Genomic DNA, 23,258 nt, shown 5'->3' with positions numbered 1-23,258 from the left:
AGCCCCCAATGACGATCACGCATCTTTAGTAATTTCCATAAAATCACTCTCACTGATTCTGACAGCTACATTCGCTGTTTCGCTTGTCTCCACAATGCTTGATCGCTCTCACTGATCAAGACTTTCACTCGCTTTCACCTATTTCGCACCACTCGCACCGGTCACCGTTTAACAGCTTAGCCTCCGCCAATATTGAGCATTCTACGAAGATCCTGAGTCATCGATAACTCGATTGACGTCTGTGCCTCCGGGGGTGTCGTAGGCATCGGTGGCAACGGAGGCTGCTGTGGATGAGAAGGAGGTGGCCCTGGAGGGAGTGGCGGTGCGAAGGGCACATTCACATGCTCAGTAGGCGGCGGTGTAGGAGGAAGAGGAGGCGCTGGGGCCTTTACAACATGAGGAGAGCTATCCCCACTACCCACGCCTCCCACTGGTTTAGTGAGGAACGGTGGCATCGGCAACTCAGTCGGGTCGGGCGACGATTGGAACGCCGACCAGGCCCATTTGCCCGATGCTGATAGCTGCTCCTTTTGCTTTCCATTACGCGCCTGTTGGGTGTTGCCACTGTTGTTTGCGTTGGCACTCTTGCTTTTGCCCTTCTTGAATGATACAGCGTTTGTTGCAGCAGCCTCCTCTCCTTCTTCTTTGTCCTTCCGTCGCCGTCCCGGTGTACTGGATCGACTCTTTTGCTTTGATCCCCTCTTTGCTGAGCTGCTGCTTGCAGAGGCCTCATCTGAGACGAAGATCGTAGTGCAAACATGCATTCAAACCAAGTTAAATGCTTCAGTTCTAATAAAATGCTGAAATGTAAGGCAAATTGTGCAATTTCTATACCTGTGGTTCCACGCACGGGGTCTCCATTCGCAGCCATAGAGTTGAAGTGTTCTGGTGCGCTGCTGGACAGCATCATGGAGGGCGTGAGCAGCAATTTGCTGGCGCTGTCTGTCCTCGATTCTCGGTGTGTAATTGCAGCTCCCTGTTGTTCAGAAGGGTACACGAAGTATCCAAGCTCTTTGTCCCAGACGCGCGCGTCGACGTCCATTTCTTCATGCTCGTCGTCTCCTTCCGCCAGCTCCAGTGCGTCGTTCACATTGTCGTCGCCATCGAAGAACGGCACCAGTGGGCGTCCGACTAGGTCCCTTGACGTCATTTCGACTCGTACTGCAGTGTAAATATTGAAATAAAGGTACAAACTACAGCGGTAGTGCACAACTGGAGGCCTTGGCTTGCAAAGAGCTACGTTCGACTTTGATCGGATTGTTTGTCGTTTCTATACGCTGGAAGGAAGATCAAAACTCGGGATCCGACGCAGATTGATCTCGCGCGTCTCGTGCTGAGCTTTGAATACGTCGGTGGGCTGGGTGCGCCGCGCTGTCTTGAAGTGTCTCGCGTCTGAGTTTTGCCCAGCTCTTCCTTTGGAAAATGGGGCGAACGCGTTCCAGCCACAGATACCTGATTCGCTGAAATGATGACTGTATCTGAGCGCCAATTTGTTGAAAATGATTCTGACTTCAAGGTGCAATAAAGACTTGCATCCTTTGAACTATCCATTCGGATTCTTCTCTAGCGTTATCACATTCACCCGTACTGCATACAAGTAAAACTCACTAATGCTTCAGTTGTATTTCGGTTCAGCTAGATGCTTTTATTAGCTGCTCATAATGTGTGGGCGGAAGTACTTATCCACCACCCCCAAAAGAAATTCGATGGAGAAGCGTAGATGATCTCCATCCGTGGACAAGAAATGCACCTTGCCGGCTTTGTCCAGTGTCTGCAACCCGAACAAGTCTTCTTGATACCATCTTGTCTCGTTAAAGCCGAGAATAGTCTTGTACGAATCGCCATCGCGATACATTCCGAACCACTCGGATTCTTTCGGAAATACCTGCGTATCTTTGTTGGCTCGAACGAGCACAAGGTTCTGCAGTTTTGTAAAATTGTCCTTGTACGTCTGGTTCGTAGACGTTTTCTCGTTGTTGAGGTCGGGTAGGAACGCCGCTGCATCAGTTAAACTGTTAAGGCAAAGCAAAGTATCACCAACAAGAAGTACAAACCATACCGTGTTTCAAGTAGGCATCGATGCGAAGAGGGTCGCGGAAGTAATTGGCTTGTGCGATGCGTTCTGCAGCAAGTCATACAAATTGTCAGCTGTTAAGCAAGTCGAAAGGAACGCTTTGTTATACCTTGAACGCGTTTGGTGTAGACTGCTTCACCAATAAGCTACAGCAATAAAAACTGTCAGGCAACAGGCTAGCGTTCGCAAATTATCGATACACGTCGCCAACCTTATCGATTTCCTTGCAAATAAAGTTAAGAGGAGAGCATCGCGGAAGTCCACCCACACCTGCCAGCGGTCCATGAAAAGATATAAAGTTGTGGACTGGAGGATCGTTGAACCGCTCGATGTATGCGCGGATCAACAAGTTGCCCTATAACAACATGTATCTGCATTAGCAAAAAGCAATCCAACAACTCTCAGTCAGCCTTATCGTACCTGAGAGAATCCAGCAGCGTTGAATCCATTCGCCAAGTGCGGGTCCTGTTAATTAGACAAATACGAAAAAATGAGCAGCCGTGAAAAAGCGGTCCCTGTACAAAGTGACACCCCGCACCTCTCGCACTATCTTAGCGAACATCTCCGTTTGGTTATCCATCGTAATGAAAAAGCTGTTGTGTACATCTTCGGTCACAGAGTTGCCGAGTTGCACATTGGCCACATAAACTCCAAGATGCTCTGCGATCGTCTAGCGCACAATTGAATCAGATCGTCAACGACCCATTTCCATAAAGCGAACCATTCATCCATTTGCAACCTTTTGGATCCGCAACATTCCTCCGTTCCCTGCAGCGTCACCCATGCCATGCATTAGCACCACTGGCAGCGTCGTCGTCTGCCGGAACACAGGCGTCTTTTTCGCTTCTAACTGCAGCGTCTTCTCCTCAAAATACGTCGTGGACTCTTCACTAATCAGCACAAATTGCACGAGAACCAGCGCTGCCGTGACGATCGCCCCTATGAGCAACAGTCGGTTGCTTCTCGCCATTTCTCGCCGCTGGATCGCTTCTCCTTGTCTTCCACAACATGTCGCAAAATGATCATGACACTAAAGTCAGGTCAAAAATTGAGTGTAGCTTTCCATTTAAGTACGATTGTGCGTCTGGCTGGAAATCGTTCAAGGGAACAAGGAATAAGCTCGAGGTGCACGCCTAGCGACAATGTCTGCGTTTGGTCGATCGAAGCTGGTACGCGGCGCCGGCGACACCATGTCGCGCGCAGGCGCTCGTGGATGGGGATGGTACCATCGCTCGCTAGAAAAGATGAACGCTCCCGAGGCGGCACCTGTGGCCTACGACGTTGTGGTGCCCACACCTGCTCAGCCACGACCGCGCGCCTTCCTGGACGTGAGTATTGGCGGCGCCAAGGCCGAACGCATTGTGGTGGAGGTGGCGAAGGACATTGTACCGCAGACAGCCACGAACTTTATCAAGATGTGCACGGACGGCTTCAAGTCCAAGGCTCTGGGCTCGGGCTCATACAAGAACTCCAAGTTCCACAACGTCACTAAGGGCGTGTATATCGTGGGCGGCGACGTGCTTAGCGGCGACGGAACGGGAGGCCACGCTGCACTGGAGGAAAATCAGCGTTACTTTGACGATGAGAACTACGCGCTGCAGTTCTCAGAAGAAGGCGTGCTAGGCATGGCCAACGCCGGCCTGAACAAGAACGCCTCGCAGTTCTTTATCTCACTTAAGCCGCTGCCCCACCTCAACGGCCGCAACGTTGCCTTCGGAAAGGTCGTGGAGGGCAAGAATGTGTTAAAGAATATTGAGAGCGTCTACGCTGTGAAGAACAAGCCGCTGACGGACATTGAGATCGTCAGCTGTGGAGTGTTGTAAGCGGACGGAGCAGACTATGCTTCCTTGCATACACTATCGAGAAACGGCAGGCAGGTACGAGAGACTAGAGCGTCGACATGAAGCAGGGTGGACTAATAGATGAAACATGATGCATGGTGGCGTTTGGGCTCTCAAAATGTGTTGTGTGTTTCAAGATTGCAGCAACCTGATATCCGTCGTGATCTGAACCATTCCACCAACGCCATTTCGTCCACAGGTCGTATCATTGCCGATCCTCAAGACTGCTTGCACAGGAAGGTGGAGTTCCTTGTCACTGATGCTCACAATTGAGTTTTTACTAATGTAGTCGTTCCTGAAGTGCGTTGAAAATTTAAGACTGACGCACTCTTCCGGTTTGTAATTCTCCTTTTATTTTTTGGTAAAATATTCACACGCAAGATAGAAAAATAAAGGTTTCCCCACGACGCCAGCGGCTCCTATGGCGAAGGATTTTGCTCGCTTAGAACTGTGCCTCCGTGACACCGTGGCCCATCGTGTTCGTCGACGACAGCCCACCGGTAATGGTGTTCTGCATGGCGTCCACGAGGTCAGTGCCCGACCAGCCCTGGTGCTTGAGCGTCTCCACGCCTTCGTTGCGTTCGGCACGCTGCACACCCTCGACGTACGCGAGCATGCCGCGCTTGGCGTAGTCGCGCGCAAATCGCGTGATGCCCAGCGAGTCACTGTGGAAACCAGCTAGCGTAATGAACATCCAGCAGAAGCCCAGACGACCAAGATCCGTCACGAACGTCTCAATCTCCGTGTCGGACATGCCAGCAGCATCCCAGTTGAACGACGGCGACAGGTTGTACGCCAGCATCTGGTGCGGGATTTTGGCCTTGACCCCCTCCGCGAACGTGCGCGCAAGCGGCACACCCGGCTTGGCCGTCTCCATCCAGATCAGGTCGGCGTACTCGCCGTACGCGCGGCCACGAGCAATGCAGTACTCCACACCGCCACGCACGCGGTAGTATCCTTCCACCGTACGAGCCAGGTCCCAGTCAAAAGCGATGTTGACGCCGAGTGACTTAGCCAACACCTGCAACTTGGGCAGACTCAGCTCCAAGCATTGGGCGTTCCACTTAGCCAGGGCATCCGAGCGGCCAGACTTCTTCAGAGCCTCACGGACCGCTTCCGGGTACGTCATGGCGTGGGCGCGCTTGTCCCAGTCGCCCTCACGACCAGCACGAGTGGCGTCAATGTATGTCTCCACGTTGAGGTTGGTAGCTCCAATGATGAAGGGGTGGTCACGCGGATCGATGTTGTTGTCCAGAAGAGTAGCAGCCTCTGCATCTGTACGAGCTACAATGACCAGCGGACTGCCCAAGATATCAGCCTGAAGACGAGCAGCGATGAGACGCTGGATGTGCTCCTGCACCGAGACCAGCACCTTGCCGCCCATGTGGCCGCACTTCTTGGTGCCGGGCTTCTGGTCCTCGAGGTGGATGCCAGCGGCACCACGCTCAACGAACATCTTGGTCAATTTCATGACGGCCGTCAGACCGCCGTGACCAGTGTCGGCATCAGCAACGATCGGACGCAAGAAGTCCGTAGGTGGCGTGCGTGCGCGCTCCTCGGCCGTCATGCGGCGACGAGCCTCGTACTGCTTGCGGTCGTGGAAGAGCTGGGCGCGGAAGAGCTGGTCCACTTTGTTGGGTACTGTGTCCATGGGGTAGTCGGCCACATCCGGGCCAGGCTCGTTTGACGTGGAGGCCGTGGACGACGACTGCCAGCCGCTGACGTAGATGGAGGACAAGTGCTTAGCCATCTGCGTCACCTGGATCGTGTCCAGCGCGCCGAAAGTGTGGCTCGTCTTCTGGGCAGCTTGTAGCTCGCGCAGCATCTTGTATAGCTTGCGTGACATGGCAGCGCCGGCGTTGGCGGCGGGGATGGTACCCTGGAGCTTGACAACATCCTCGGCGCCGTACGGGCGTTTCACGTACTGAAAGCGCTCGTCGCGGATAAATGCCTCAGTCTGCTTGACGCGCTGTGCGTAGTCGCTCTCCTCGGCGCGCGGGTCGTGCGAGCTCAGGTGGCTGGCGATCTGGCTGATGCGGACGTGTGGGGAGCTCATGGCTGCGAGGCTTAGCTGCGAACGCTTCGGTGGCGGGCGGCAAATTGGGAAATAAGCAAGCAATCTTTAGTGACTCAGTCGAGGAGACCCGTCGCACAATCGGTTAAAAAGCCAGGTTTAGATGGCGGGTATTGGACGAAAATTGAAAGTAGCGCCGCATACGCACGGGTGTCACTACGCCTTTTGGGTAGAAAACATACTCAACTGAAGTCACGTCGGGTTTTACAGATATTGCGCGTCGGCGTGGAAGTTGCTGGTAGATGATGTTGAAGCTAGCGCCAGGTGTGCGGTGAGTCGCAATGACTACTGATGCACTGCAAAGCTATCTCAGTACTTTGTTTGTTTCTCTGCTGTAGGAGTCCACCCAATCCGCTTTAAATCATAAGCGTTGTGGTAAGGCCGTAACGACCGTGAAGCCCGCAGATTCTGCGGCAGAAGACACCACTCTCCTACTAAGCTAAAAAAAATGCATTTTCGAGACGTACTTCGAAGTACTTATTTTGGTTGCTCCTCTTTTGATAAATCGACACCTGCATAAGGTATTCACGTGAAACATGCAAAACCGTTTGCGAGCCTGGTGTTTTCAGGTCCAAGAGGAGCCGCAGGCGTCGACACGGCATGGTCACGGCTGTTAAGCCCACAAGTGGCACCGAAGTACATGGCAGCGTCTACGAAAGCAAGTTGAAGTCGTCCTGCTTGCACAAACACCAGCATCTCGTTCTTGTGGCAAGCCTGAGTCGTTGTGCCCCCTCCCTGCCAGTCGCTATCGAGACGACTACAGAGCCTTCGCGCATTATGCTGAACCGATTAAGGCATGCAGACTAACAGTACCGCGGAAGCCGTACTGCTACCCGAGTGTATGTGTCGCACCAACGGCCGATTTAACCGTTGGCTGAACTTGTTGTAAGAAATCAAAACAAAAGCGCACTGATCACCGCGGCATTTGCCTCAAGTTCGCCGGCAATGCGTATTGTTATAAAACGCTGATGTCGAGGTGTATCCCCATTACGTCCCTCCTGCTATTAATACATGAACTGCCAGACCAAAGCCCACATGGCCAGTTCATTACTAAGATACTACTAATGGTGCTTCTCAACTTTCTTAAATAATCTTACACGTTTATCTGTGCTGTTTGCTTGCCTGAAAGTTTCAAGATGAAGCGTGTCGCTATGATAGCGAGTTATTTCAGTGCGTATTAACAGAGCTTACGGTAATGAGTTGCTGTGGTGGGTCAACTATTTATATCTTCGTTATTAGATTATAGCAGTGTAGGCAGTACTTCATGGTACTGCCACCCTGTCGGTGAAGCAACGCCGATAAAAACCACCGTATGATCTCCAACTTTTAAACGATGGCCTGAAACCTCGCCCACAACTCGCTCATGCTCGATTGTCCAGGCGTTCGAAATTACCTGTCGAATCCTTCGTGACGCTTTTTCCTGCGGTTTCAACAGCCGTCGAGTTCTTTTTGGCTATAAGTTCTTGTTGCTGCCGATTTCAGCACTTGGAGAGATGATCATGTCATCGTCATGTCCGAGCACTTCTCGTTTCGCACACCACAGCCATAGTACACTGCAATGTAGTGTCCACTGGCTGTAACGTAGACTCGAATATGTCTATCCAAGGAATGCGAAAACTTCTTGGTCACTTCGATTAATGAAGCGTGTTAAAACGCCGTTAGAGTTTAGCATCGTTTTTATGTTGGTGGTACTGTACCGGTGCTGGTATTATTACATGTACATGTTACTCAGGACTTTGACTTCAATACCGCGCGTGCTCGATGTCGCTACTGCGCTAGCGATAACAAGTATTTGGTTTCGACGAACCTGATGAGTATTTACCTTTGCACTCAGCCTATTCATCGTCGAAACGGTCGAAGTTGATGAGGACATGGCGTTTTAATGAAACGTGAAAAAGCCGCTTAAAAACGTTAAATAACGCTACAACTCTCCGCCGCCACAAACTTTCCCCCAATCCACCTGGTTGCGATTGGCTACAGTCCGTGCACTGGGCTCTGTATTCGGAACGCCGGTCCGACGGCAACAGCAGCGCGGGTGACTCACGGGGTGTTCGTAACGCGCTGTCTGAGGATATTCCCCGCGTTTTTCTCTAGGGGCAACGATGACGATGCGTACCAGGCGTCGCCAGAGTATCGAGGTATTCCGACTGCGGCTGCGCGAGACGGTGAACGAGGGCGGCGACGACGAAAACGGCAGCGCGCGCAGCCTGTTAAGTCTACCGGAGCAGGAGGCAGTCACAGCGCCATTGCCGAGTCCACAGGACAGCACCAAACAGAAACAGAAAGACGCGCCGAAGCAGAAGCAGGAGAACGCAAATACAAGCGCCGAACGCACAGTTAGTAGGCAAGACACACGGTCTCGCTTGGGCGTGGAGATTAACATCGACAAGGACAGTGACGAGGAGTTCGTGGACGGTCAGGAGATCAAAATCGACGACGATAGCGAAGACGAGGAGGATATTGACGGCCGAGAGCCCAGTGAGAGACGCAGACCCTGTTTAATCGCATCGTCGTCTTCAGGTGACGATGGTAGTACGCGGACGATGCGCTGCAGCTTGGACGCGGCAGACTCTCCATCCCCAGTGGTGGAGGATAACGAAGCTGGAGCTATCGAGGCTGTTGCGCAGCTCGACGAGTCCATAAACCTTGCAGAGTCGAATGAACTGCCCGAAGAGCCTGAGATCGCGGACTTTACGGGACCAGGATACCCAGAACCGGGAGACAACCCCTTACAACCGAAGGACAATATCCGTGAATCTAGACGTGTCGTGCTAGTGACTCGCCCCAGCCAACGGTACGTTCAGTACCTACTTGCTCCCCTGCGGCATCAAAGGTCTTTAGTCTAAGTGAGAAATGGATGATGTCTTTACAGGGATATCGAGATGTGGACAGAGCGTGCTACGAGTACGATGGTCAAGTCAAGAGGCAGCAGTACACGACCGACGCCCACCAGCGCACAGAGTCGACGCTGGGTGCTGGAATACAAGCCCGTAGTGCGTCACTCTGGCTGGCTTATCAAGCGTGGCCACGGTCTGCGTAACTTCAAGCGTCGACTGTTCTGTATAGTGGACAACGAGCTTATCTATCACGACACACACGACGCCACAGAGGTGCGTGGTCGCCTGGATCTCACGCGTAAGAGCACCGTCCAGTGTATGCTACACAGTGGCTTCAAGTTCTCCCAGGGGGGCAGCTACGGTATGGTGCTCTACGCCCTAGACAACCACGACCGCGACTTGTGGATCCGTAAATTACAAGAACACAATGTACAAGTACTACCTGAGGGTGCAAAGACTGCTAAACTTATGAAGCAGAATAGCGACAACGCTGACAAAGGAGGCCCCGTCCTCTTCTCCGGTTGGCTGCGTAAGCGTGGTCGGATGGTTAAATCAACAAAGCGTCGCTGGTTCGAGCTCTCAAACACGACACTTTCGTACTTTGCACACCCGCAGGGAGGCTCTCGTAAAGGCTCGATCGACATCTCCCACGCGCGGGTGTCTCCTGTGGACACCCTCAAGACAGGAGAACGACACAGCTTCCAGATCTGCACTCCCAGTCGCAACTTGTCCCTGCATGCCGACAGCCAAGAAGAGCGTTCGTTGTGGCTGGCTGCACTCGCTTCGGTTGGTGAGGGTAGTACCATCACAACGCTAGCTGGTACACCTGCAAAACCCGATTCGAATGATTTTTCTATGCCTACAAGTGCATCGGAGATTGGTCGCATGTGCAAGTGTGGCGCGCTGGATGAAGGCGGTGCCGCAGTCGACGGAGTGTGCAGGCGTTGTATGTCGTCGTTTATCTCAAAGACGGAAGACGCGATGATGGACGTAGCACGCGAAGTGCAGCTTCTATTGGCCTCTCCGTACTCACCTGAAGGCTGCACATCCGCTGCATTCCTCAAGGAACATTCAGGCCGACCCGTTTCCAACGCAACGGTGCGGGAGTTCATGACTGGGCTATCAGATTATTTGGTCCACACGCGTTTGAAGGAGCTCCAGATGCTTGCTGGTGTTGCGCAGCCAGATACCAGTTCGGACAGCGATTCCGACGACGACCGAGTTAAAGACGTTAATCCAGCGCGTCCACAAGATGCTATGGTCATCAGTGAGATCACGAACAGCATCCAGACGATCGTCCATGAACATATTGAAGAGCGTGTCTTCTTCCCTTTGTATCGCGCGATCTTAACGAACGTGCGTGCACAGACTCGAGAGGATGCCAAAGTATTGAAAGGGAAGATCGAAATATTGCGCAGTAAGTCGCAAGCATTCTTCGGTATTGGACCTGACAGCGAGTCGTCCAGCAAATGGTTTTCTGCTTGTGCCAAGCTCCGGGAAGTTGACAAGGTGAGTCTCCCGTACATGAAACGCTTGCAGTTGCTGGCTGCATGCAAGGAGATCTACGCCGTCTACCACAACGAACACCCCACGCAGCCGCCTATGAGCGCTGACGCCTTCATCCCGGCCTTCATTTACGTGCTTATCCACTCGCATCTACGCGACCCTGTAGCCTTGAAAGAGATGATCACGTTCTTCGATTCCGGCAGCCAAGGAGAGATCGCGTACTTCGTCACGTGTCTGGAGATCGCGCTGGAATACATTCGCTCCCTCCTTACGGCGTGCACAGTCGTGCTGTCTTCTAAACGCAAACTTGGTATCGAGTTCTCCAAACATTCTGCAGCAGACGTGGTGGTTGTCCATCGGTTGGTCCCTGGAGAGCAGGCACAACAGAGCGGCGCAATCAACGTCGGCGACGTGCTGGTCGCTGTGAACGGACTGCCGGTGTACGAGATGGAGTTGGCAGAGATCGTCAAGGTTTGGCGCGGCGTGGACGGAGAGGCCGAGTTTTGTTTCCTACCGATGGACGAGTACGTGCGGAAGTATGGCACGTCTTGAGCTGGAGAGCCATTTTGTTATCAAGAGCTGCCGACAGGAGGCGTAGAGCTGACGTTTAGTGTCGTTTAAGTTTTCGTAAAATTCAGATTACCTGTGAGAATCTATACGAATGTTCGATGAAGATCAGTTGAAAATGGTGAAAGCGAGATAGATTCGGCCGATTCGAAGGTAGAGAACTGTAGTATTAGTGCATGTGTTGGGTGGTATAGATTTTCAGTTCCATTCCAAGTCCTGTTGTCACTCCGAATTTATTGCCTGGATAAAATATCAATAGAAGAGCTAAAATCGAGGGCTCAGAAGGTGAAGCCGGAGGAACCAGGTGGCATCCTTAAGCCAAGCCTCTGCCAGTAGTAAGGTCATCCCGTACCTCTGCATTCGTGAGTAAATAATGCATTGGATTGACATGAAGGTCAAAGTGGCCAGGCGGCACAACGCAAAGCAACAAACCACAAGCAGGCCACTCGCTGCCAAGGTTAGTTGCGGCTAGTGATCATGTTGGGCACCGACTTCAAGCGTGTCAAAAGCCTGTGGCAGACGCGGATCAATCGCTCGAAAAGCAGCGACAGAGCCTGCAGCCAAGAGGCGACGATTTCCGGTGACGAATACCGTGTATCTGTCGTTGACAATAAAACCGCATCACAGACGCCACACACACCTACACTCGATGAAGACTTCCACCGATACGCAATGGAGCAGGAAGTCTCCAAGCCAACACTTGACGACGCCACTCCAGTGTCTCCCGCATCTTCGTCGTCTACTTCTGCATCCGATGCGTCCCCGTCGTCGTCGCCCGAGTCGCTATCTGAAAAGCCTTCTTCAAACCCCGTGACCTCCATGTTCAGGACCTTTTCTGACGCCTGTGTCTTCCCGAACAAACCTCCGTCTGCGTCGACGTCCTCAGGACCAACACTATTCTCGTTTGCGCCTCCGATTCCGACTGCGTGGAGAACTTCACGCTCGGATAGCACGTCGTCAACGAGTTCCTTCCCGTTCGCGTCGGTAAGCTTAACGTCAGCTCAGCCTCCTCGAGAAGCAGCTGAGAACGCCATCAACAACGTGCACAACGTATCCACTCGGTGTCGAACCAATTCTATCTCATGTGGAAGCCCCTATGGTGAATTAATCGTCGTTGACATTCTGGAAGCTCGTGGTTTAGCTGTTGACCGAGACGAAACTGGTACCGATCTGCCGTTCACCGTCACAATGCAGCTCGGTCCTATGACTCGCAAGACGAGCCCTGCGGACCGAAGCAACTGTGCAGTCAACGAACGGTTCGTCTTCTGGATGCCCTCGTCTCCTACCATTGAACAGCGTACAGTTGACATCTTTGTGCAAGGTGGGGATGAACGAGACCTTGGCGAAGTGCATCTCAGTCTAGCGATGCCTGTGAACGAAGCGTGTGGCGATTGGCTCCCTCTAGTGTGTCGAGCTGATGGGCTCAAGCACGGCACGTTGCGAGCGGCAGTGCGACGCCTGGTGCTCACGTCGTTTCCGATGGTCGAAGCTGCAAAGGCGCTGGGTGGACGAAAGAGCTCTCTTAGCTTTTGTGACAGCAGCGAGTTTGGTGATCTTCTACCAGAGCTAAGGAGTTGCTTCCCTGGCAACGAACCTGAAGTCATCCCATCCAGCCCTCCCAAGGAAGAGGATATCAGCAGCAAACTTGGCCGATTGATTGGCTTCCAAGATGTCCGGCGTGATATCTTCTGATCGAGCAAGCGTTGTATGGAATGCTAGGTCGATGGCAAATTTCAGAATACTATGCAGGTACATGTAGTATTAATAGTATGATCAATGAAAGCGACAATCACACATTGTTGATCGAGTTGCAATGCAAACCGGCACAAATTAACAACATTTCTGGGGTCAAATGAACAAATACATTAATGAGAGCTTATGCGATGACCGTCAGCTCGAATCAAAAAGGGACAAGGAGAGGTTCATGTCTGCTTGCAGCTTGCTCTTCCAAATGTGAAGCCAGAGGAGGAGTACATACCAATACGAAGTCGGTAAACCGGTTTTAATTATTATTGGTAAATGTATAAACCACCATTCCCTTGCCTCACGTTGAAGTTGACAGGTATTTTTCAATGGACAGAAATTTAAAAGAAGGAAAGTTTCGAATCACCAAAGGATGTCTATGTATTGGCCTTCATTACCATGCAGTTTTCGGCTCGACTCGCTCAAGCGGCAGCTCGATGTGAGTCATGGTCATGCTCAGTGACTGCACTATATACTGTAGATATAGAAACCTTGCTTGCATCAAATGTCATGCTGAAGCAAACTCGAGAAAATCGCGGGTGCTGCTTAGAACAGACGCTTCTCGTACGTGTGCAGCGAGTGGACGTTGCCCTCACGCTGAGCGGCAGGTGTACGCAGCTCGAAGCGCAGCTCGCCCGTGTGGAGCGCCGAGTGCACGGCCTCGAGGCTCACCTGGCCCAAGTCCTGCAGACCGTGCTTGATGCCCTGCTGCAGGTACGGCACGTATCGCATTAGCGATCCCTTGTCCACCACGGCGCCGCTCACACCCTGGGCGACCTTGACGGCAGCGTGGGTAGCAAAGTAGCGCTTCGACGAGCCGGCAGTCATGGCCTCGATAGAACCCATACCACGGTACTTCTTAAGACGCACGCCATCCTGGAAGAAGTACTGGCCGGGAGACTCCTCCGTGCCGGCAAAGAGCGAGCCGCACATGACGGCCGAAGCACCGACAGTCAGAGCCTTGACGATGTGGCCCGAGCTGGCAATACCACCATCGGCAATGACCGGCACACCGAATTGACGGGCGTAACGAGCGGTGTTGTACACAGCGCTGGCCTGAGCGCGGCCGACAGCGCACACCTCCTGCGTGGTACAGATCGATCCGACACCCATGCCGACCTTCAGGCCATCGGCACCGGCATCGATGAGACGCTTGCACTGCATGCGAGTGACGACATTTCCGCCAATCACATCGATCTGGGGGTACGTGACCTTGATCCACTTGATTAGGTCAACCTGGAAGGTCGAGTCGCCCTGCGACGAGTCAATGACGATGAGGTTCACTCCGGCCTTGACTAGCTCCGTGCAACGTTCACGGTCGTTGGGACGCGTGCCGATAGCAGCACCGACCAGCAGCTGCTTGTTGGCATCCTTGGAGGCGTGCGGGAAGTCGCGGTTTTTAACCAGATCGCGACGCGAGATGAGCGACACGAACTCGCCCTTGGCGTTGACAATAGGCAGCTTACCCTTCTTGCTCTCACGTAGAATACGGTTGGCCTCCGTAAGCGACACACCCTCAGGAGCGGTCACGAGGTTGGTGGACATAACCTCCTTAAGCTTGGTCTGACGGTCCTCAATGAAGTCAATGTCACGGTTGCTCACGATGCCGGCGAGCACGCTGCCGACCTTGCCGGACTCGGTGATAGGGATACCGGCAAAACCGAACTCAGCCTTGATACGGTCCACATCGGCAAGAGTGTCCTCGGGCGAGAGGCACTTGGGGTCCGTGATGAAGCCATTCTTAAACTTCTTGACCAGACGCACCTCCTTAACCTGCTCCTCCACGGTCATGTTGTAGTGGATGATACCGATACCACCGTGCAGCGCCATGCCGATGGCCATAGCGTGCTCCGTCACAGTGTCCATGGGCGAAGACACAAGAGGCAGGTGCAGCGAAATGTTGCGCGACACCTTGGTGTCCAGGTGCACAGCGTCCACACTGAAGTTGATGTGGCCCGGCATGAGGATCAGGTCATCGTACGTGTAGCCTTGGCCCTGGTTCTTGTTGACGAAGATGTCAATGGCCGAGCGCCCGTCCAGAAGCTCAGGGTCGACGGTTGCAGTGGAGGTCATGGTTTTGAAATCGGGAGGATTAGGTCGGGGTAAATACCCAAGTGAAGGAAGTGTCGGTTCATGCCGCTCGGCACGTCCGGCACCAGCGCCAATGATTTCAACAAAACTTTCAACCAATCGGTGAAGTGGACAGGGTGGAGGACACAGCCAATCACCGCATCTCCTGAATGACTTCAATTGGAATCACGTCCCAGCACTACTGTAGTGTTGGAAGTATGATGAACTACGTCACGTAACTTGCCAATGGATTAGGGAAGTTGAGTTTTTATCCTAGCTTACTGCTCATGCTGCGTATGGAGCAGCAAGCAGCTTGAGAGCAAGAGATCTTTGGTGAAAACTACGTGTTCAGTAAAAAGCCTTACAAATCGAAAGATAAAAGTGTTGCTTCAACTATCGATAGAAAGATACCGTGTCAAAGGGCACAACACCGATCCAAGTCAAAGGCACACAAGTCGACCATGACCCGCGAGTCTATCGATACCTCTCCACGCACCTACAACTTGGACTCACCGCACACGGACAACGAGTCTGCAATGGACCAGGCGAGCACCACCAGCGAGAGCAGCGCCACAGACAGTTGCGGGACTCCGGATCGTCCTCGCGTAGCCCTGATCACAGGAATCACGGGGCAGGACGGTTCGTATCTGAGTGAACTGTTGCTAGCCAAAGGCTACACGGTGCACGGACTCGTTCGTCGGTCCTCGAACTTCAATACGGCACGACTAGAGCATTTGTACCGAGATCCGCATGACCACGGCGTCCGGTTCTTCCTGCACTACGGAGACCTCACCGACTCGTCGAATTTGTGCCAGATCGTTGCACGTGTCCGTCCAGACGAGGTGTACAACCTGGGAGCAATGTCCCATGTCAAAGTCTCGTTCGAATTGGCCGAATACACTGCAGACGTCGATGCTATAGGCGCTCTCCGACTGCTCACAAGCTTACGAACTTGTGGTCTCGAGCACTCCACGAGGTTCTACCAAGCGTCTACAAGTGAGCTGTACGGTAAAGTACTAGCCACCCCACAAGACGAGAGCACGCCATTTCATCCGCGTTCACCGTATGGAGTGGCAAAGCAGTTCGCTTACTGGAGTGTAATAAACCATCGCGAAGCTTACGGAATGTACGCCGTTAACGGGATTCTATTTAACCACGAGAGTCCTCGACGTGGACCTACTTTTGTCACTCGTAAAATCACTCGAGCGGTGGTGCGTATTCGCGCTGGCATCGAAAGTTGCCTCTTCGTAGGCAACCTCGATGCCAAGCGCGACTGGGGCCACGCTCGAGACTACGTGGAATGTATGTGGCGAATGCTACAGCACGACACTCCTGAGGATTTCGTGGTTGCCACGGGCGAGTGTCACAGTGTGCGGGAGTTCATAGAGCTCGCATTTACCCACGTAGGCTTGACGATCGCATGGAAGGGCCCTCGAGGCTCCAAGGACGAAGTTGGAGTCGTCGCTAACGGTGACGAACCACACGACGCGGACGTGCAGCGTGTGGTCGTTCGGGTCGATCCAGTGTATTTCCGACCCGCAGAGGTGGAGCTTCTATGTGGCAACGCCTCCAAAGCCCAGCGCAAACTTGGCTGGAAGCCAACAATACGATTCCGAGAACTCGTGGCTGAAATGGTCGCATCGGATGCGCGTGAATTGCACCGAGAAACCTACGGAGACAGGAAATACGACGCACTCCAGTAAAGACTCAAAGGAGTCATGTACATCAAGAAATGTTCTTGTTTTTTCATTCAGAAATTTGAGTTTAGAGACTCCGACGTTCTTGATATCGACGAAGTAACACACGTCGTTCAAGTTCAGGTTGCGCTGCAACGTGGCCCTCGATCTCAAGAAGTACAGGACCTTGTAAGCGCGACAAAACTTGAGCGAATGTTGGTCGATGTGCGGGCGTATCACGAAGGCAATCTTCGATAAGTTTCCGTCGTTCAGACAGACAACTAAAGGGCAACGACGGTCGCAACCCTTTGTGCGCCACACGCATCAGTACTTTCAATCCGGTCTGCTCCAAATCATGATACGGAGTACGTCGCGTTTCAAGTTCCGTAAGTACAATGCCGAACGAGTAGACGTCGGCTTCGGGTCCATATCGCTCACTGCGGATAATCTCCGGAGCGAGCCAGAACGGAGTACCAACAAGCGTCGTGAGGGCGTCGACATCCTTTTTGTATCTGCGACTGAGCCCAAAGTCGCCCACTTTGCAGCCGAATGTAGCGGAACACAGAATGTTGACGCTTTTCAGGTCTCGATGCACGACCGGACGTTCCTGCGAGTGAAGATAGAGCATTCCCTGTACAGCATCCACCGCCATCTTTAACAACGGATCCGCCCACGTGAAGTTCTTGCCCAGTCCTGAGTGCAGCACACTGTGCATATCGCCATTCTCCAGATACTCCATCACAATACACAAATTCGACGCGTTGTCCCAACTCGCACCGATAAACTGCACGATATTCGGATGACGTAAGCACGACATGAGCTCGATCTCGTCTCGGAAACTCGCCAAGGCGCTGTCCCCGTTAGACGCGTATCTGTTCCCATTGCGGTTGTGACTACCAGTAGACTCGACGATGTGTTCTCGACGCATACGCTTACAGACAACAACGGTGCCGAAGTATCTCGCCTTGATGACGTCGCCCATGGACCCACGACCGATAGCCTGTAGGAAAGTGAGGTCGGCGAAGGGGATGTGGACCATCTCGAGGTGACGCATCTCTGGCGCGGCTAACACACGCGCCACTGCACGCTCTTCATCGGCATGAGCAGCGTCGTTCTGTAGCGCAGCTTCCGCTTGTTTAAGTGACGATTTAAGATTCTCGTTCTCCTTTTCCACCAAGAAATTCGACAGAAAGGATCTGCGGTTAGTACGGTCTGTTGAGTACGATAAAATGAGCAACAGCACGACCGCCATGCCGTACGTGAACGTGATAAGCCACTGTAACTGAAGACCAAAGGCAGTCACTACGATGGCGTAGATAGCAGCGCCAGTGACGCCCACAACGACGACTTGAACGAATTCCAGACGGATAGAAATCACGAACAGGAAACTGAATAGCGACGCGAAGCTCACGAGTGTCTGGACCAGTGCATCGGAGCACATGTGGGTCACACTGATGGCCAGATTCGTCTGCTGGTCGTCCAGATATGCCAGTGCGTTATTGATTGTAGCATTGCTCAAGTCTCCACTGTCACTTAAGCTGCTATTCAGCCCAGCAAACGTAGACGTGAGTTCTGGACTCGAGGCTTCACATGATAGATAGTCATCGACGACAATAGCGTAGTTGTTGATAGCTAGACGACTGGCGTCGGCCAGCCATACCTGGAATGTCAGGTTAAAGAAGATGATAATAAGACACACCCAGCTGCGCCACCGTGTCTGGAACGGGTTGTACTTGTTCGGTAGAGCAGCAAACGGTAGAGCGATGGGGATGTAGATCCACTGGAAAATTGTGGGCAACGAATCGTACGAGAGAACGAACTGTTCCATTCCAGTAAAACCGGAGCTCGGGAGTGCGTAGAAGACGAGGTTGACGAACAAATGCACAGCCATCCACAGAGCCACATGCCAGCGCGCACGTCCAAACCAGTAGATGGCAGTGAAATCTTGGTACAACGTCTCCAGCTTCGGGTCCAAGAAAAACCTCGTGTACTTGTTAAACACTTGTGGGTCTGGATTCACCAATACAGCGTCGATATACTGAACAGTAGCGTCGTCCACATCCAAAAGCGTCGCTCCTTTATCGTCGTCATTACTGGATTTTCGACTGGCCTTCTCGCGTCTTCGTCGTCTTCTTTCTTGTCGTTCTCTTCTCCTTTGCTGACGTTCATCTCGGTCTTCATTGTGTTGATAGCCTTCAGCACTGAATATATCAATATGTGCATTGCTTGTAGTGTGACTGGACGATGATCCAGACTCAGCTGTAGCAAAACCCACCCGCTTCTTGCCTCCTCGAGGTCGTTTCCTGTCTTTAGGTCGTGGCAGAAGAAAATGGCAAGGATCTGGTCTCTCATCAGCATTACCAGCCTCATTTTGAGCGTGATGGGTGCAGCGAAGTCCTTCATTCTCGGTTGCGGTCTTTGGGAGAGCTGTATCCGACGGTGGCGTGGCACTACTGTCCGTCTCGGAGGATCCACGCGGAGCTGCGGGGGCTGCAATCACTTGAGATTTCCGGCGTGATACCTCTTCGTATACCCGCTCCATCCGGCACTTTGCGTCCGGCTCGTGACGGCCTCTAGAATGAGATGAAGATGATCGGGGTTGGAATGCTTGAGGTTGCGCGGCTTCTGCTGATCGGTTGGTGCTCGTAGGCGGTGCGACAATAAGAGGAAGCTCAGATGAAGGTGCTTCGTGGTCAACCGTGCCGGAAGGAGCTTCATCATCCGCCTCCTGCCGCCGATGGTCGGCCAGCAACTCGGCCAAGGCGCTCTTCCGGCCCATATCGATGTGAGACTTGCGCTGTCTTTATCGTTATTATAGAAGATCCCTTTTCAACCAATGAAGAGGTGCCAAAAGGATATTTCAGCGAATAAAAAGCTACCGTCTTACCCGCATATAATAAAATACGGGATTCGCTCGACGGCTTAAACCTCGATTTGACCACCTACCTAATTAGAACACACGTGGCTGAAGCCTACTTAAAACACAAGGCTGTACCAAACAATGAATATTCTTGAGAGCTCCCAACCAAACACCCTTCTGAACAAACTTGTCGGTGCCGCTGTTACTTGGCTTTAATTCTCCTATTTTATAATTTACACAGCCATGAACCCACGCCGATCGCGTAGGAGGGTCAAGCCTAAACGGCCAAGCCAGATTCCAGGACCCACAAACTTGCTTCTTCAAAGTCAAACAATTTGTTAGCACACAAGCAGTGTTGTATTCATTTACAGCACAAATGCCTTATATGCGGGGTAAGACGGTAGTATCCGGAGCACTTTTCTGAGGACTAGAGTCTGCCCTCGCAAGAACACACCCAACGCAGTCACTAAATGATATACTACTGATAGCATTACGCCGCGCAGTGACATTGAGAGGCATTTTGCTAAGCAGAATCAGATTTCTGACTACCTTTCTCTTTATATCCAATCAAATTACTTTGTTGAATCTTTCGACCAATCATAACACGTCGCCGTTGCACTATTCCGCTGCTCGAGCGTACCAGCTCTTGGCGCACCAGAATCGCACTCTCCCAATCTGTCGCCGCGTGCCCTCCATGAAGATGAAGGCAGCGAGTCGCGAGGAGCCGAAAGGACGGCCCATGAACCCCGTGCGCTTCATGCAGCTGGCACTGTCCGTCACCATGTTCCTCTCCGTGTCGTATATGTGGCAGTTCACAGCAGAGACCGTCGTGTCCCCCGCCTCAGACGAGATCGAGGCCGCAAATGCTAAAGATGCAGCCGCCAAGCTCCTTCGAGCTGCTGATGCTGCTCTGGCAGTGCAGAGAGACCGCTCTCACGCGCACACGCAGTACGTGGTGCGGGGTTTCGAGGAGGCGCACAAGTTTGTCCGAGAGTACGATGTGGAGAGCATGGGGCCGTTGTTCATGCTGTTTTTGAGCGACACAGACGCCAACGGCACGTACTGGTTCCACCCTTGTCAGATGGTAAAAGATGCAGTGCACAAAGGGTTTAAACGTGCACCAAGACGATCGAGACTATTGGAGATACAGGTGGGGCCGGAAAAATACTGGAACGACCTCATGAACCCGTTCCGACAGAACCAGCTTTTCTATATCGACTATCTGCCGACGCTTATGCGATATGATGGTGGTGGCAACACGTCGGCATTGCTTGCTGGCCCTAATTGTCTGAATCAAGACCTACTTGACGTCGTGTTCAGCGTGAACAAACCGGCGGCTGGAGTGCCGCACACCAACCGCATCATGCACTTTAACACCATGAAGCAGGTCCTGGACTTCCTCACCTTCTACGACTACAGCTTTCCGCTCTTCATGTTCTTCGTATCAGGTGTACACTCTTTCAACAATCGACTGTGGTGTCCGTTCTGTGATAAGGCGGAGGTACCAGTCATGCATTACTATAACTACACCGCACCAGACAACGCTGTGCTGCTGCGTATTGTGGTTGCCCGTGAGCCTCGTCAATGGTTTGATGAAGATAACGACTTTGTCGGCAAGGAGTTTAGCGAAAAGGTCGTCGAGTTCGACGGTGTGCCGTATCTAGGCTTTGTGTATCGAAACCAGACCAGCAACAAGATCAAGCTGAGGGAGTTCACGCATGGCATGGACCAGCACGAAAAACTGCAGGAATTCTTCCGTCAGAAGCCTCCAGGTGCTGCTGTTGTCCCTACCGCATAATTGAGAAAGCATGCAGTAGTGTACCATCTTCATCAATAGAGAAAGTAAATAGCAACGACAATAGCGACCAACCTTTCTGTTACACTGCGAGTCGTCGCACAAATCTGGCATCGCTAAGTGTAAAATAGTACTACGGTTGGATTTGATAACTCGTTTCAATCGATAGCACTTCGTCAGCGTGGATTGCGATTTCCACTAGCGCTGACGAACACTCAGGCGCATCTTGCTCGCGGATATGCTTACTCCCGCATCAACCCTGGGCCGCTCATCGCACTCACATCGTGAACCCTTTCATGAAAACGAATCTGGATTTTTTATCCCGCACTATTTTATTTTGTGGACTGCTCACGTGTTTTCCTTTGACGCACCTAACGGTTATTTGACACCGAAGAAGAATGCTAAGCTCCGCCATCGATTATAATAGCGAAGGAACATCATTATACCTAAGTTCCGAAAAACTACTGATGCAGCATCTACATTAACCAGGCGGGGCAACGATAGAAATACCTCAACTTCAGTGTGCGCTGAAGCACCTTGCCGTGTTCAACGCATCCTGAACCTACGCCGCTTTTACTGGATTCGTTAAATGCATCACCGAAGTGGAAAGACGAGAATGGATGTTATATTTCGAGGTCGTTGGATGCGCAATCCTGGCACTAACAGCAAAGCAAAGAAGTTCGACGGTGATCTTGACAAGATCAAACTGCAGCACTGTAGGAAAGTTTTTATCCGGATATCACTGTTTGGCAAGTTTGACTCGAGCTGTTTAAGCCCTCCCCCGTCCACATGATGAAGGTCAACACTACGGAAACGATAGGCTTCACCGCTAGTGGCACCTATCGTTTCCGTTGACTCACCACCGACAATGTCCGGCGATATTCATGCCTGCAGAATACGCGATAGCCTCTGCACTTGACAAATCGTGGAGATACAATGTACACTGGTCCAACGTGAAGGCGAATCCAGTGACACTCTCTTGTCGGCGTAGGAAGCGGCGGATCTTCTGCATGTATTATTCGCTTGGTGCCACCCCTTATTCATGGTCTTGCCATTGACGGACAATGTGGCAAGTGGAGACCACTTTCTTGAAAAATATCCACAAACTTTTTTACTTACATTTTTAAAGATATTGACATTCAGATCAATCTCAATGGCGTTTCGAAAAGATATCCAAGTGGTCTAATCCATATCTTACGGACCACAGTAAGCTGTTGGATGGATGCGCGCATTATCCTACCTACTTCAGTACCGGTACAGTAGTACCATTCGTCCTAACATGTGTAGAGCAGTCCGCTCACTTTGAGGGGTGAAATGCCGCTGTCGCAGCACCAATTAGCGGCGCTCCTAGAAGTGATTTCATGCGTCCATTTCTTAACTTTCGCCGGGCAACGAGCCGCAAAATCATTCGTAGCAATGGTAACGCACACGCCAAAGGTGTTCGCGCCGGTGTCGCTTTCTCGCTCCCAAGCTGAAAAACTCGAAGCGATGATGAAGCAGCAGGTGCAGGACGCTATTCAAGCACGCACCGCTCAGCTCGCCAAGGATAACACTCTAGACCCGAAATGGCGCTTTGTGAACTCACTCGGCCAGCTTAAGACGTTTAAACTCCGAGGGACGGACTCCTTCTGCTCAACCTCTTCCTGGGCTACTACACTGAATCGAAGCACCCGAGCGACCGCATGCAATGTCAACGACCGTATCAGTACTGGATCGCACACTTGGACCATGCGCAGTCGAAGTAGCGTTCGAAGCCGTCACAGACGGTTGTCGTTCTCCCGTCGTACCGTTGGCGCCACGGTAGGACACCGTGACTTTCTTAGCCGCCGACCACCACTGCAATCATTCCGAACGTTCGGACGCGTCCAAGGCAACTATCGCGATATTGTGGATGCACACTACGCTTCTAGCTCTGAGGATTTCGTTCGGCAACAAAAATTGTTGTCCCCTGTAGTAATTGACTGTGCTGTTCTGCACACCATCCGCGCAACGAAGGACAGCTATCTGGGCATCAAATGGATCGCTGAAAACTCGTTCGCCGGCAAGCGTGATGTTTGCTTTGTGGAAATTGTGGGCTACACCACCAACACAAACGGACAGGAGATCGGGTTTGTGGCAATGGCGTCGGTCGATGTGCCTGAATGTCCAGAACTCACAGGATCCATGAAGCTAACACGTGTGCGAATGAAGCGCACGATGCTCGTGGTCCCGTCCT

General features: G+C 52.3%; 10 protein-coding genes across 10 annotated transcripts; 5 read left to right on the top strand and 5 right to left on the bottom strand.

Moving 5' to 3' along the window:
* Nucleotides 1–77: 77 nt before the first annotated feature.
* Nucleotides 78–1,411, bottom strand: PITG_07030 (uncharacterized protein; the record flags this gene model as incomplete). Its single annotated transcript, XM_002904950.1, has 2 exons — nucleotides 78–733; nucleotides 835–1,411. The coding sequence occupies 2 exons, from the start codon at nucleotides 1,148–1,150 to the stop codon at nucleotides 177–179; spliced, it is 873 nt and encodes a 290-aa protein (XP_002904996.1).
* A 237-nt stretch (nucleotides 1,412–1,648) lies between these two features.
* On the bottom strand, nucleotides 1,649–3,063 carry PITG_07029 (palmitoyl-protein thioesterase 1, putative; the record flags this gene model as incomplete). The annotated part of the gene is made up of 7 exons (XM_002904949.1): nucleotides 1,649–1,998; nucleotides 2,060–2,122; nucleotides 2,184–2,220; nucleotides 2,286–2,429; nucleotides 2,495–2,539; nucleotides 2,613–2,744; nucleotides 2,814–3,063. 7 exons carry the CDS (start codon nucleotides 2,856–2,858, stop codon nucleotides 1,649–1,651), a joined length of 816 nt encoding a protein of 271 aa, XP_002904995.1.
* A 97-nt stretch (nucleotides 3,064–3,160) lies between these two features.
* On the top strand, nucleotides 3,161–4,027 carry PITG_07028 (peptidyl-prolyl cis-trans isomerase, putative; the record flags this gene model as incomplete). Its single annotated transcript, XM_002904948.1, has 1 exon — nucleotides 3,161–4,027. The coding sequence occupies one exon, from the start codon at nucleotides 3,217–3,219 to the stop codon at nucleotides 3,895–3,897; it is 681 nt and encodes a 226-aa protein (XP_002904994.1).
* A 218-nt stretch (nucleotides 4,028–4,245) lies between these two features.
* Nucleotides 4,246–6,009, bottom strand: PITG_07027 (isocitrate lyase; the record flags this gene model as incomplete). The annotated part of the gene is made up of 1 exon (XM_002904947.1): nucleotides 4,246–6,009. The coding sequence occupies one exon, from the start codon at nucleotides 5,969–5,971 to the stop codon at nucleotides 4,358–4,360; it is 1,614 nt and encodes a 537-aa protein (XP_002904993.1).
* Nucleotides 6,010–8,091: 2,082 nt separating this feature from the next.
* On the top strand, nucleotides 8,092–10,940 carry PITG_07026 (uncharacterized protein; the record flags this gene model as incomplete). Its single annotated transcript, XM_002904946.1, has 3 exons — nucleotides 8,092–8,783; nucleotides 8,862–10,335; nucleotides 10,366–10,940. 3 exons carry the CDS (start codon nucleotides 8,092–8,094, stop codon nucleotides 10,882–10,884), a joined length of 2,685 nt encoding a protein of 894 aa, XP_002904992.1.
* Nucleotides 10,941–11,287: 347 nt separating this feature from the next.
* On the top strand, nucleotides 11,288–12,693 carry PITG_07025 (uncharacterized protein; the record flags this gene model as incomplete). The annotated part of the gene is made up of 2 exons (XM_002904945.1): nucleotides 11,288–11,356; nucleotides 11,527–12,693. 2 exons carry the CDS (start codon nucleotides 11,288–11,290, stop codon nucleotides 12,589–12,591), a joined length of 1,134 nt encoding a protein of 377 aa, XP_002904991.1.
* A 326-nt stretch (nucleotides 12,694–13,019) lies between these two features.
* On the bottom strand, nucleotides 13,020–14,745 carry PITG_07024 (inosine-5'-monophosphate dehydrogenase 2; the record flags this gene model as incomplete). Its single annotated transcript, XM_002904944.1, has 3 exons — nucleotides 13,020–13,059; nucleotides 13,107–13,137; nucleotides 13,200–14,745. 3 exons carry the CDS (start codon nucleotides 14,713–14,715, stop codon nucleotides 13,020–13,022), a joined length of 1,587 nt encoding a protein of 528 aa, XP_002904990.1.
* A 395-nt stretch (nucleotides 14,746–15,140) lies between these two features.
* Nucleotides 15,141–16,415, top strand: PITG_07023 (GDP-mannose 4,6 dehydratase; the record flags this gene model as incomplete). The annotated part of the gene is made up of 1 exon (XM_002904943.1): nucleotides 15,141–16,415. The coding sequence occupies one exon, from the start codon at nucleotides 15,174–15,176 to the stop codon at nucleotides 16,413–16,415; it is 1,242 nt and encodes a 413-aa protein (XP_002904989.1).
* Nucleotides 16,416–16,476: 61 nt separating this feature from the next.
* Nucleotides 16,477–18,930, bottom strand: PITG_07022 (protein kinase, putative; the record flags this gene model as incomplete). Its single annotated transcript, XM_002904942.1, has 3 exons — nucleotides 16,477–18,524; nucleotides 18,627–18,695; nucleotides 18,750–18,930. The coding sequence occupies 3 exons, from the start codon at nucleotides 18,928–18,930 to the stop codon at nucleotides 16,477–16,479; spliced, it is 2,298 nt and encodes a 765-aa protein (XP_002904988.1).
* Nucleotides 18,931–19,926: 996 nt separating this feature from the next.
* Nucleotides 19,927–21,046, top strand: PITG_07021 (uncharacterized protein; the record flags this gene model as incomplete). The annotated part of the gene is made up of 1 exon (XM_002904941.1): nucleotides 19,927–21,046. The coding sequence occupies one exon, from the start codon at nucleotides 19,943–19,945 to the stop codon at nucleotides 21,044–21,046; it is 1,104 nt and encodes a 367-aa protein (XP_002904987.1).
* Nucleotides 21,047–23,258: the final 2,212 nt, after the last annotated feature.

Source organism: Phytophthora infestans, genomic scaffold (assembly GCF_000142945.1).
Source record: "Phytophthora infestans T30-4 supercont1.10 genomic scaffold, whole genome shotgun sequence".
In the NCBI taxonomy this organism is placed as follows: domain Eukaryota; phylum Oomycota; class Peronosporomycetes; order Peronosporales; family Peronosporaceae; genus Phytophthora; species Phytophthora infestans.
This window is presented reverse-complemented; position numbering and strand designations above follow the sequence as displayed.